This window comes from Leptonychotes weddellii, chromosome 4 (assembly GCF_054177405.1).
Source record: "Leptonychotes weddellii isolate Sample4059 chromosome 4, ASM5417740v2, whole genome shotgun sequence".
NCBI lineage: Eukaryota > Metazoa > Chordata > Mammalia > Carnivora > Phocidae > Leptonychotes > Leptonychotes weddellii.
Genome location: NC_138372.1, coordinates 132079206 through 132093985, shown reverse-complemented (window position 1 = coordinate 132093985; position 14780 = coordinate 132079206). Strand labels below are relative to the sequence as shown.

The following is a 14780-nucleotide window of genomic DNA, read 5'->3' as shown; positions in this document are numbered from 1 at the left end:
TTGTTGGGGGAAGAGGTAATTAGGGCAGGAGGGTAGATAAAGTCCTCATTTGAAGAGTTAATGGAGTTTTTTTTTTTTTTTTTGCAATTTTTTTCTTTTTATTTAAATTTTAGGTAGTTAACATACAGTGTAATATTGGTTTCTAGAGTAGAATTCAGTGATTCATCACTTATATACAACACCCAGTGCTCATCATGGTAAGTGCCCTCCTTAATACCCATTACTGATCTAGCCCATCTTCCATCCACCTCTCTCCATCAACCCTCAGTTTGTTCTCTATTGTTAGAGAACACTTAAAACTATAGCAGTTAATTAACTAGTTAACAACTTAATGTTTCCCTCTCTCCTTTCTTTCTTTTACCCCTTCCCATATGTTCATCTGTTTTCGTTTTTAAATTCCCCATATGAGTGAGATCATATGGTATTTGTCTTTCTCTGACTGACTTATTTCACTTAGCATAATACACTCTAGCTTCATCCATGTGTTGTAAATGGCAAGATTTCATTCTTTTTGATGACTAAGTAATACTCCTTGGATATATATACCACATCTTCCTTATCCATTCATCAGTCGATGGATATTTCGGCTCTCTCCATAGTTTGGCTGTTGTTTATAACGCTGCTATAAACATCAGGATGCATGTACCCGTTTGAATCTGTATTTTTGTGTCCTTTGGGTAAAGACCTAGTAGCAGATTGCAATTTTTTTTTTATTCTTATGTTAATCCCCATACATTACATCATTAGTTCTAGATGAAGTGTTCCATGATTCATTGTTCGAAGTGTGCACTGAATTCTATCTCTTCCTACCTACTTGAAAATTGTTTTTTTTTTTTTTTAATTTTTTTCCCTGTCTTTTCACCCCCTCACTTTCTATTGGCTCCTTCTACTTACTGTTTAGACTGACTCTGATTTCCATCTGTACTCAAAAACAAACAAGCCGTCAAGAGTAAAACAAAACAAAGTATAACAAAAAAATCTTCCCTAACCTCTCCCTCTCTGAGTAATATCCTGTCTCTCCCCTTCCCTTTACTTATTTTGTAATAGATTTGTCTATGCTTTCCATCTCCGCTTTCTTACATCTTATATATTCCTTTGCCCATGGGAAGTAAGTGTTTTAATGAGTGTTTTAGGGAAGAGGCAAGGATCACCATTGTTAAATGATGTCACAAGGGCACATCAAACTGATGAATACTCACTCGATTTAGGTCTAAAGGAGCCATTGCTTCTTTCACCCAGCACACTGTTTTTGAGATTTATCTCCATTGTTGCATATTATCAGTATTTTTTTTTCTGAGTAAATTGCCAATTTTTCCAAAGTGGTTGTGATTTTACACTCCCATCAGCAATGTACTAGAAGGTCAGTTGCTCTACATCCTCCCAATATTTTGTATAGTAAAACTTTATTTGAACCATTCTAGTGGGTGTAGTGGTATTTTAATTCTTATTTTAATTTGCATTTTGCTGACTACTAATGGTATTGAGCTTTTTCATGTACCTATTTGTCATCTGTATATCTTCTTCGATGAAGTTGCTGTTCAAGTCTTTCACCTATTTTTTTATTGGGTTGTATGTTGTATATTACTGAGTAATTCTTTATACATTCTGGTGTAAGTTCTTTTTTCAGATACAGGTATTATGAGTATTTACAAACTATCTGTAAATTACATATTTATTTTCCTTTTTCTTCCTGGTATCTTTTGATGAGCAAAAACTAATTTTGATGAAGTTCAGTACATCCTCTTTTTTTCTTTTCTTTTCTTTATAGTCTATACTGTTTGTGTTCTAGAAAATATTTGCCTACTCCAAAGTCATAAAGATAATCTCTTTTTTTCCTAGTAGCTTTATTGTTTTAGCTCTTTTGTTTAGGTCTATGATCTATCCTCAATTGATTTTTATTTATTTATTTATTTGAGAGAGACAGAGTGAGCATGAGCAGTGGGAGGGGCAGAAGGAGAGGAAGAAACAGGCTCCCCACTGAGCAGGGAGCCAGACATGGGACTTGATCCCAGGACCCTGAGATCATGACCTGAGCCAAAGGCAGATGCTTAACCATCTGAGCCACCCAGGCGCCCCTATCCTAAATTGATTTTTTAAAAAATTTTATTATGTTATGTTAATCACCATACATTACATCATTAGTTTTTGATGTAGTGTTCCATGATTCATTGTTTGCATATAACACCCAGTGCTCCATTCAGTACGTGCCCTCTTTAATACCCATCACCAGGCTAACCCATCCCCCCAGCCTCCTCCCCTCTAGAACCCTCAGTTTATCTCTCAGAGTCCGTAGTCTCTCATGGTTCGTCTCCTCCTCTGATTCCCCCCCTTCATTTTTCCCTTCTTACTATCTTCTTCTTCTTCTTTTTTTTTTAACATATAATGTATTATCTGTTTCAGAGGTACAGGTCTGTGATTCAACAGTCTTACACAATTCACAGTGCTCACCATAGCACATACCGTCCCCAATGTCTATCACTCAGCCACCCCATCCCTCCCACCCCCCACCACTCCAGCAACCCTCAGTTTGTTTCCTGAGATTAAGAATTCCTCATAGCAGTGAGATCATTTGACACATGCTTTTCTCTGATTGACTTATATCGCTCAGCATAATACCCTCCAGTTCCATCCACATCATTGCAAATGGCAAGATTTCATTCCTTTTGATGGCTGCATAATATTCCATTGTATATATATACCACATCTTCTTTATCAATTATTCTGTCAATGGACATCTTGGCTCTTTCCATAGTTTGGCTGTTGTGGACATTGCTGCTATAAACACTGGGGTGTACATACCCCTTCGGATCCCTACATTTGTATCTTTGGGGTAAATACCCAGTAGTGCAATTGCTGGGTCGTATGGTAGCTCTATTTTCAACTGGGTTCCTAAATTGATTTTTATATGTGGTGTGAGATAGGGGTCTAATTTTGGCTTTGTTTTCCCATAAGGATATACAGTTGTTCCAGCACTGTTTGTTGATACTGTGTTCCAGCACTGTTTGTTGATACTGCATTTTAGTTCCATCGTATAGCTGAAGGATGAGTCCCAACAACTAAGATTCCTTCCTTGGTATATGACTTTTTGGGGTTACACAGCTAACTATCTTGTAGTTTCTTTCCTTATGAATTTTTATGTCAGTGTTGGCTAGTGATCAGGATTTTAGAAATCACCTTTTCACCTATTGAAGTTTTGACATTTTTTTTTCTGCAGCTATAAAGGAATTTAATTTGACAAAGTGAAGATGAGATGGTCACTTTGATCCCTGAAAACTTAAGAAGACCACTGGTTAGCTCTCCAGTTTTACACAATAGGAATTTTTTCCTGCTTGTAATAACTTATCTCAATGTTATATTTATGTCAAAGTATACATTGTCTACTGTGTCACACTTTGATAGTCTCCCAAATGACTAATTTTTTTCATTTCCTTAAGTGTGGAGAATTATCTCTGAAGATCTGAATCATGTGCCCTTGCTGGAATATTAAAATATAGATTCCACAAGTGGGGGAATGTGGAAATGACATTTAAAGTACATTGTAGAGCATGAGTAAATTCATAAAAATGTGAATGAGCTTGTCAAAATCATGGAACTAAAAGCTGAATTTGATAGTGCACTAGAAGATGAGTAAGGAACACAGGACAAACTTGTGTTATTAATGGTCCTGTATATTAAGAGTTTTTACTTTATCTAGGAAATGGGCCACTATTTAGATGACTTAAATATGTTGCTTACATGATCAGCTTTGAATTTTTAAACCATCAGTCTGGGAATAATGAATGCATCAGATTAGGGACAAGTGTCTTCTTTATTTATCCACTACTTTGTTCATCCCAACATCTGGCATAAGATTTTATTTTCATGATTGGTTCTTAATTCTGATCCAGTCATAACCAAACATCTTTTCTGCCTATTTATAACTTCATACTAAAGTAAGAATTTTTTTAAGGAAGGGCCTTTAGCCTTAAAAACTGAGATGATTATTTTTTTCTGTGGTCATAGGTTGAATTTTTTAATAACCTGTGTTTTGATCTATATTTAAATGTCACAGTCTGGATTGAATGCTTTTTCTGGAAGCAGAGACATATGTGAAGGCTTCAGGTTTCTTATTTCTTTACTTGTTCTCTCTGGATTTCATAAAAAAGGTATAAATGAGCAATGAAATAACTTGGTTGGAATGTGATAGGATATTGCACTACCTTTGTTTGTTTTTAAAGGTCACATATTGTGCTTAAAAATACGTGTGGCAAATTGCTGTGTAAAATTCAGGTTAAGAAAGGATATTAAATACAAAAACACTCTCTTTAACCTGAAAAGTCCTGAAGAGTGTAAAGTTTTAATTAAATAAAAATTAATTATGAGGTATTTTAATATGCAATTTAGGCATTAAATAAAATTAGCATTTTTTCTTCCTTAAGTATGTGTTATCAAGTTTCAGGAATGTTAAAAAGTTCTCTGATGATTTAATCTGAAATCATTCCTACAGCGAAATTCATAAATAATAAATATTATATTATTAATCCATATTTTAGTTTAGCTGGGTCTCAGAGCAAGTTAGTTCCTCAGGGAATGCGGTGTTCTTTATAAAAGAAGGTGATGAGATGTAATCTACAAGGAATTAAATTGTGAAAACAATCTTGGTATTGTACATGCTAATATAAATCTGTTATTCCCTTTCCGCATCTATCACAACACATTTTAAATTGTGGCTGATCTTGTATGCAAATAGCTGTCTTATTAGAAATTGCGGCTCTATGTGCTAATGTCTCTCTGGATTTCTTGGGAGTTTGCTATCTAACCATCAAAGCAATAGAAATGAATGATGATTACTGCAAGGCTTTGAAGAACAAAGAAAAGTCAGAACATTTTAGAGGTTCTAGATGTCTGAGGTGCTGACAGTTTGCACCATACACATGAATGGGAATCTCTTTAGATCATTTAAAATAGCCTCAATGTGTTTATTAGGAAAGTAAAATATTTTCTACCTTCTTGTGTTTGTTACAGCTAATAAAATGTAAGGTATTTGTGCATGGGTGTGTTCTTTAGATGTTTTTTTGTTTCAACATTTGGTAAAATTTTATTTTGCTTAAAGAATAGAATAGAATAAATAAAGAATGGAGTAGAATAATTTCAGAGAATAAAGTTTTAATTTTTGAAATTTTGGTTAAGGATTATCAGTCACCAAAATCATTGGGAACAAAAATTTAAAGCTAGTTCCTCTTTAATGTATCTCTTAGGTTCAAGTTCTTTTAAGGATTTTATATTCACAGGTTTTATACATATAAAATGTATCAATTCATAGAGTATAGGCCTAGGTTCTTTAGTTTTTTTGGTATCACTTTGTTCATTTAAAGTACATTTTAAATTAAGTAAAATCTAATTCCTTTTGTTGAAAAGATATTCTCTATGAATCCCTTCCTTTTTTATTTACAACGGGTAAGGAATGAATAAAATATTGGCTTTTAAAGTGTTATCTCTGTTAGGATGCTGGTTTAAATGACCAAGCAGGAATTGAAGGAAGCATAGTGAGTGACTGTTTTGGTAGGTGGCCTTAGTATTTTGCATTTTAAAAATTTAAGCTATTCCATAAAGGCAACAGACAAAACTAAATTGAAGAGGGAATAATGTCTGTGTATTTATTTATTTAAACTAACTTCTCTCCTGAAATGGTGATATTTTTTCTAGCCCCACATAATCAAGATTAAAATAACTTGACTCCTCTTTACAATTAGTAAATGCAAAACACTATGCAAATGGATTGCTATATTAATAAATTATAACATATCTATTGATATTTTTTATGATGCTTGTATTAATGTTCTGAATAATAACAAGGGAGAATATAGGGTTAGGTGATGTCTTGGTTTCATTTCTGAAATTTTACTGTTATATTATCTTAGATGTGATAGCTACATGGTTTATGAGAGGTGAAGATTTAATTTATTTGACTTTGTCTTACTTTGCACATTCTCAAATATTACCATGATATTAAATCTGAAGATTATTATGTATAGAAAAATGGATTTTTAGCAGAACTTATAATTTTCTTACACATAAGTAGTAATTATTAATTTGGGGATGCCTTTTACAGTGTTGGGTGGTATCATTGTTAGGACTGCTCTGTGTGACCATATGTATAAATAAACAATACAGTTTGATCTGAACAGATTTCAAAGACATTTGGCATTTGAGAACCTTAATATTGTTCTTTAGGAAAATTACAGTTTAATAATTTATATGGAGACATCTACACAAACTTGTTTTAGTTAGGGTGGTACTACCTACTGTAACAAACAAATATAAAGTGTATAGAGGCTCAGATGCTACAAGTTAATTCTTGTTCTCACAGCAGTGTGAAAGAGAAAAACAAGTTGGTTGAGTAGGTTTCCTTTGTGTAGTCCTTCAGGATCCAGGAAGTCACAGGCTCTGCCATCCTCATCACATTATTTCCAGCATCACTCTGGGGGCCATTTCCATTTTAGCCACATGAATGAGTACATATGGGAAGTTTTTATAGGTTAGTTCTAGAAGTAGCAAACACTAATTTATTCATATTCTGGTGGCTGAAACTCAATCACATGCCCACAGCTAATATAGAAGGAGGCTGGAAAAGTTGTCAGGTGAGCTCAGGAAACAAAACAAAACAAAACAAAACGAAGGAGAACATGTATTTTAGTAAGCAGCCAGCAATTTTTCCTATAGTTCACCTTTCTGGTCATGATATAGCCATGAATATCCTTTTTCCTGACTCTTTAGTAGGAAAATCCTAAAGTTCCCCGCTTACTGCATCCAGGACAAAGCCAAGGATCTCAAGCCAGAGCATAGTGCTCCCTCTTAGGTTGGAATATGCTTCCTTGAAGTTTACAGACTATAAAATTTTCCTAATGGTGAAGCAGAAGGTAACTGCTTCATATCTCCTATAATCAGTCCCATTTAGAAAGGAAGGATGGGAAGAATGGGAAACATACAGGAAGCACTGATCCAGCATGATAAGAAAACCTGCTGTTCGTGAGGCCACTGAGAATGCCCATTGTACTAACAGAAGTTTCTTCCTTGGAGTCTAATTATGGTTTTTTAGAGAAGTTCCCTTGTCCGTTGTTCTTTATGGCCCTCCCTTCTGGATGGTTCTCCTTTCTGGTCACATATGAAGTGGATGTTCCAAATCTACAGCTTTTGCCTTCCTTGGGGGCTGCAATCTGCCGGTTTAAGTTTAGAGGTCCAAGGATTGGTTTTCATTCACATACTTTTTTAGACAAAGTTGATTTCCTTGTAAATATAATTCCCTCAGATTTTATACCCTTCTTACTATTTCTGCTTAGTTCCATGTGACCGTGCAATCTCTGCCACATATATTTTTTTAGTTTTTATTTAAATTTCAGTTCGTTGGCAGTGTAATATTAGTTTCAGGTGAACAATACAGTAATTCAGCCCTTCCATACAACACCCCGTGCTCATCACAAGTGCCCTCCGTAATCCCCCTCACATATTTCACCCATCCCCTCACCCACCTCCCCTCTGGGAACCATCAGTGGGTTCTCTATAGTTCAGTCTGTTTCTTGGTTTGCCTCTCTCTCCTGTCCTTTTTTCCCTTTGCTTGTTTGTTTTGTTTCTTAAGTTCCACATATGTCTGCCACATATTTAAATTCAATAAAAATAATAAGATTTGAAAGATGTGTTGTGGATTAAATCAAATAGTGCATATAATGTAGTAAGCATGAGAATTTTAGTAAATGGTAGTAATTTATATTGTTTACAGAAGAAGAGACAGAACTAGAACTCTAATTTATGCACTTTTGTTACCTATGTCATGCTTTTTAAAACAAGATTCAAAGTATCTGAGAATCAAACTTTAGCCTTTTTGTGTAACAGAATAGGTAATTGGAAAGAAACATACTGCCAAGAGCATGCCTACAACTCCAACCCATCTGAATAAATGGTACATGATTTTCACATTTACAGATAATACTAACAGTTTGATTTAATTGAGTATTGATAGTACTTGATAAGATGAATGTTACCAAGAACAAATAATTGGGAAATTTAATTACCAGCAATTGTATCCTTGATAATTTATTTGAGAGAATTTTGTGTTCTTTACTGATATCTAACGGGAATAAGTCAAAGACATTTTTACCCATTGCTTTAAAAATGAATTTTATGGAATAAATTATTCCTGAAGTTTGTAGATAGTCCTTTTGATGTTTTAGGACTTCATCATAATTATTTTCTTTCTTTGCAGCAGGCATTTTGGAGATCAAAGATGGGTAGAAAAGATGCCTCCACTATAAAACTTCCTGTTGATCAGTACAGAAAGCAAATTGGTAAGCAATGAATTCCCTTTGATACATTCCTGTGAATTAAGATAAAGAAAAAGGCAATTATGTGTGATATTAAGAAAATAACTTTTCCTTAATACATATGATACACAGAATATGAATAACGAAGGACTATATATTTTTACTTTTTTTTTTTTTTAAAGATTTTATTTATTTATTTGAGAGAGAGAGTGAGAGAGAGAAAGAGCACAAGACGGGGGAGCGGGAGAGGGAGAAGCAGACTCCCTGCCGAGCAGGGAGCCCGATGCAGGACTCGATCCTGGGACTCCAGGATCATGACCTGAGCTGAAGGCAGTCGCTTAACCAATTGAGCCACCCAGGCGCCCAGGACTATATATTTTTAAAGAGCAAAAAATAAGTGTAGCCTACTTACCAGTGGAGAAATACACATTGTGTACTTGTGATTTTCAAAGCTCTTATAATTTTTATGAATTTAATAAAAGCAAAAATACATTTTATTATTTTTCTTAAGGCTAGATGCATTTATATGGTGAATATTTTTAGTGTTATCATCTATTAAATCATTTATTTTTATCCATGTAAAAACTTTTAATTTTGTTGACTCAATGACAATAATTGATAAGCCTGAAATTCTTCTTTAAAATTTTACTTTAATAAAATGGTGGACTAGAGAAAAGTCCACTAGTCAACGTACAAAAATAACAGGAAACTTACCTATTTTATACTATGCTCTAAGTACAGGATTTTCTACCCATTTTTTTCAAGGGTACATGGAGTATTTATAAAAAATTACCCACATACAAAGTTACAAACCAAGTCCCCCCAGTTTTAAAGAATCCGTATCCTAGAACTACAACTTTGAGCAAAGTTTAGTAAATTAGAAATCGGTTAGAAGCAAAAAAGTTAACTTACCCTTTCCCATCCTGTACCCTCTCTTTTTACATGTTCCTACTCATTCCCACCCATTCCCACTTCTTTGGAAATAAAAAAATAACAATTAATAAAAAACCTCTTCTAAAACACTGAAGGATAAACAGAGAAGTTACAATAGAAATCAGAAAAAAAAGTAGAAATTATTGATACCAAAAGAGTATATACCTATTTTATAAATGTGATATATAAGGTGCACTCCATAAAGATATTTCTGTAAAACAAAAGAGATGCAAAATGAAAAGAATATTTACAATGTATATAACCAATTAAAGATTTATATGTAGAAAAATAAAGTTCTGCTATAAATAAATAAGGTAGTCTGGAAACCCAATAGTAAAATAGGTACAAAACATAAAGAGGCAATTCATGAAAGAGGAACTCTGAATAAACAAAATAAATACAAAACAAACAACTATTACAATAAAAAAATGAAATCAAAAGAGCCTTACAAAATGATCTAACTCATCTAACTGGTAGTCAGATAAAAGCAAATTAAAAAAAAGTATTTCTAACTGATTAAATTTCCTGAGGGATGGTTTATGATGTTTGATATTTTTTTGGTATATTCCACCTTCCTTCACTTACAGGATACCTGATGAATAAATAGTGTGGGTTGTTATTTATGTGTTTAAACAGGACTGACTTATCAGATTAAAGTCTCTGATCAAATAGGATATGCTAACCACATAAAGAATAGCCATATCAGGGATCAATTCACAATTCAACTCTTAAATATACAATTCTTAGAATTTTGACAAGCGTACATACCTGTGTAACCAGAAACGCCAATCAAAATAGAAACATTTACATTTTCTCAGGTAATTCTTCATATCTGCTTCCAGTCAGTCTCTACCCACCTCCATATGCAACCACTGTTCTGATTTCTATCAGCATGGATGAATTTTTTCTAAAAAAAAAAAAAAAAGCCCTGCAAAGTTTGTTATTGAAATTTTTATCTAATAAGCAATTTTGGAGAATAGGCATTAAAATCTAAAGTCTAATGTATTATAAACATGGCATATCTTTCTTTTATTTAGTTCTATTCATATTTATTAGAGCCAAGGAAGGGTGAGACAAAGTAATATAATTGTGAGGCCTCAGCCCTGTTCTTATACTAAATTGTTCAGAGGGTGCTGTGATATGCATTATATTCCTATACAAAGTTCTCTTTCCTGTTTTACTTCCTCTTGAAAATATTAGCTCCACAAGATCCACCTGTCTCAGAAGGTTCTTTGGAGAGTCATGAGAAGTGTCAGACCAGTTTGTAAACTACAGTGTTGCATGGATATGAGTTATCCTGTGTGTACTTTGCAAATACAGTAATCATAATCTAACACAATATATTAAAAGTAAAAGAATGATGATATACTTTGTTCACTACTTTTAAGGATAATGCACTGCAGTCTTAAGGTTCTTATGCATATACTATAGAATATTATGATCTATGTAGGTTTTTGTAAAGACAGAGAAATGAAATAGAAAAGATATTGACTAGTTAATTAATACAAACTAATTAATTAAGATATTAACTAATTCAAGGATTTTCTCAAGGAAGCATTATCTGATTTTCCATATCAGAGTTAGAAAGTACCACAAGCCTGAGCTCATACTAATGATGATAGATCTATCACTGGCACTGTCTCCCTTAAATGGAGTCCTATGCAGATGTTTCCCAGATTTGATAAAAAATGTGAGGAGGGAATAAATCAGCCATAATTATCTTGAAGAGATACGTCAGTATTGGTGGTAAAAAAAAAGAAATATAAATAGCAAATAAAATGAGTATCATAGTGGGTTTTTTTTCTATTAAAGTTATTGATAAGCTAATTTAATTGCTAGTTAATAAACATTCACAAGGAATAGTGGTATTACATATGTGCAGTGTCCTCTTGTTATGAAATCTCACTTATTTATATAATTTTTGTATGGTCAGTCAGTAACTATATTTGTTTGGCAATACCAGTGCCGTGTTTTGAATAATGATTTTTTTTTTAAAGATTTTATTTATTTATTTGAGAGAGAGAGAGAGAGCACATGAGAGGGGGGAGGGCCAGAGGGAGAAGCAGACTCCCCGCTGAGCAGGGAGCCCAATGCAGGACTTGATCCTGGAACTCCAGGATCATGACCTGAGTCGAAGGCAGTAGCTTAACCAACTGAGCCACCCAGGCGCCCTCGAATAATGATTTTAATATCACTGTTTAATATTTATCTTCTGGTAAAAGTTTTGCCTTTTCAATTATGTACTAAATGACAATGATTAATGGCTTTTAATAAAAGCTTTCTTTACAATATTCTTTGCTCAGGTAAGAATCAAATGGGCAGATGCTGTGACTGAAAACACCTTGTAGATACAGAATCCTCACATTAAATGGACACTGTTTTGATTACTATAGCATGATCTTGAAATGTGTAGTGAAGATGAAATACCTTCTCGATTTCAAGGCAATGTACCTAAGAAAAACAATATTCTGAAACATTGCTGGCTTAACGGGGAAATAAGTTGGTTTGGGTCTTTTCATTTCTTCAGATATAATATTGTAAAAATAGAGAGTAAGATTGCCTAATATTACATGTATTATTCTAGAGATAAATTATTTCAAGATTGGAAGAGAATTTTAAAAACTGCTTTGACATAATTAAGATATTTTCTAAGTATATGTTATTAAGTATATCAGGCCAAATAATATTTATATGTATTAGGTAAACCATTATAAAAATATAACTAATTTACTTGTAAATCTCTATTTTCTTATGTAATAAAAGTTGATAACAATTATTAAGCATCTTGTGCCAGGCATATCTTATTTTATCTTCACAGTAGTCCTGTAAAAAAGCAACTACTATTATATAACTCCATTATATAGATCAGGAAGACTTGGCACAGATGGGTTAAAGAATTTTCCCAAGGTTCTACAATTGGTAGGAGGTAGATCCAGGACTCAATTCCAAGAAATTGACCACATAATCCCTTCACTATACTACTTTTTTTGGGGTTGAAGACTATATTAGGTACTGGCAGATGCAAAGATAATTAAGTCACAATATTTGAGTTCATGGAATTGACAGTATAAATAGCACTTTGGCTGTCAGGAGAGTCTGAGGTACCTCTCTCTGCTCCTAATTTAGAAAGACCAAATTATGATGCTTCCATTTCTTAATTCTCTATTTTTTAAAACTAAGACATTATTATTATAGTTTTTTCAGTCAAAGCTCATACAATTGTATACATATTTACCACTTACCCTGCTCTTAATTCTCATTTACATCCCAGACCTTAAATCTGAAATCATGTTCTTTGTGCCCGATGAACATTTTTTAGAATTTCTTAAGAGTGTATGTCTACTTGTGGCAAGTTCTGTTTCTTTCTTTTATGATATTAACCTACCATTTTTAAAAGTTTTTATTGAAATTCCAGTTAGTTAACATACATTGTAATATTAGTTTTAGGTGTACAATTTAGTGATTTAATACTTCCCATGCAATGCCCAGTGCTCATCACAACAAGTGTACTCATTAACTCCCATCACCTATTTAACCCATCCCCCCACCCACCTCTTGCTGGTAACCATGTTTGTTCTCTATAGTTGAGTCTTGTTTCTTGGTTTCCCCCCCTCTCATTTTGTTTTTTAAATTCCAACATCAGTGAAATCATATGGTATTTGTCTTTCTCTGATTGACTTATTTTGCTTAGCATAATACCCTCTAGCTATCCACATCATTGCAAATGGCAAGATTTCTGAGTGAGTAATATTCCATCGTGTGTGTGTGTGTGTGTGTATACATAATGGAAATGGAATTTCCTTTGGAAAAATGTCTATTCATGTCTCTGCCCATTTCTTAACTGGATTATTTATTATTTGGGTGTTGAGTTTGATAAGTTCTTTATAGATTTTAGGTACTAACCCTTTAGCTGACATGTCATTTGCATATCAAATTCTCCCATTCCATAGGTTGCCTCTTAGTTTTGTTGATTGCTTCCTTCTCTGTGCAGAAGCTTTTTATCTAGATTAAATCCTAATAGTTCAGTTTTGCTTTTCTTCCCCTTGTCTCCAGAGACGTGTCTAGTAAGAAGTTGCTACAGCCAATGTCAAAGAGGTTGCTGCCTGTGTTCTTCTCTAGGATTTTGATGGTTTAGGTCTTTTCATCCATTTTGAATTTATTTTTGTGTATGGTATAAGAAAGTAGTCCAGTTTCATTCTTCTGCATATTACTGTCCAGTTTCCCCACTACCATTTGTTGAAGAGACTGTCTTTTTTTTCCACTGGATATTTTTTCCTGCTTTGTTAAAGATTAGTTGACCATATAGTTATGGGTCCATTTCTGGGTTTTCTGTTCTGTTCCACTGATCTATGTGTCTGTTTTTGTGACAGTACCATACTGTCTTGTAATATAGCTTGAAGTCTCGAATTGTCATGCTTCAAGATTGCTTTGGCTGTTTGGGTCTCTTGTGGTTTCATACAAATTGTAGGATTGTTGTTCTAGCTCTGCGAAAAATGCTGGTGGTATTTTGATAGGGATTGCATTAGATGTTTAGATTGCTTTAGGTAGTATAAACATTTCAACAATATTTGTTCTTCCAATCCATGAGCATGGAATTTTTTTTTATTTCTTTGTATCCTCTTCAATTACTTTCATAGTGTTCTATAGTTTTCAGAGTACAGATCTTTTACCTCTTTGGTTAGGTTTATTCCTAGATATCTTCTGGGTTTTGGTGCAATTGTAAAGGGGCTCAATTCCTTGTTTTCTCTTTCTGTTGCTTCATTATTGGTGTATAGAAATGCAACAGATTATTTTGTATCCTGTGACATTCTTGAATTCGTGTGTCAGTTCTAGCAATTTTTTGGTGGAGTCTTTCCAGTTTTCTACATAGAGTATCATGTTGTCTGCAAATAGTGAAAGTTTGACTTCTCCTTTGCCTATTTGGATGCCTTTTATTTCTTTTTGCTGTCTGATTGCTGAAGCTAGGACTTCCAGTGCTATGCTAAATAACAATGGTGAGAGTGGACATCCCTTTCTTGTTCCTGACTGTAGAGGAAAAGCTCTCATTTTTTCCCCATTGAGGATGATGTTTGCTGTGGGTCTTTTGTTTATGGCCTTTATGTTGTTTAGGTATGTTCCCTCTCTATCTACTTTATGGAGAGGTTTTTTTAATCAAGAATGGATACTGCACTTTGTCAAATGCTTTTTCTGCATTTATTGAGAAGATTATATGGTTCTTATCTTTTCTCTTATTAATGTGGTGTATCACACTGACTGATTTGTGGACACTGAACCTTCCTCGCAGCCCAGGAATAAATCCCACTTGATCTTGGTGAATGATTCCTTTAATGTACTGTTGGATTCGATTTGCTAGTATCTTGTTGAGATTTTTTGCATCCATGTTCATCATGCATATTGGCCTGTAATTCTCCTTTTTTGTGGGGTCTTTGTCTGGTTTTGGGATCAAGGTAATGCTGGCCTCATAGAATGAGTTTGGAAGTTTTCCTTCCATTTCTGTTTTTTGGAACAGTTTGAGAAGAATATTAATTCTTCTTTCAATGTTTGCTAGAA

At 33.8% G+C, this 14780-nt stretch overlaps 1 protein-coding gene across 9 annotated transcripts in view; it reads left to right on the top strand.

Annotated features, from left to right (window-relative positions):
* Positions 1-14780, top strand: part of TRIQK (triple QxxK/R motif containing) — a 111621-nt gene that overhangs the window by 37224 nt on the left and 59617 nt on the right. For 8 of the 9 annotated variants that reach the window (XM_006730702.3, XM_081816239.1, XM_081816237.1 and 5 more), the window contains one exon: positions 8240-8321. In XM_006730702.3, coding sequence (XP_006730765.1) covers positions 8261-8321 — 61 coding nt within the window. In that variant the 5' untranslated portion in view covers positions 8240-8260. The remainder of the gene's footprint in view (positions 1-8239; positions 8322-14780) is intronic. The other variant, XM_031025236.2, reaches the window with a different exon arrangement.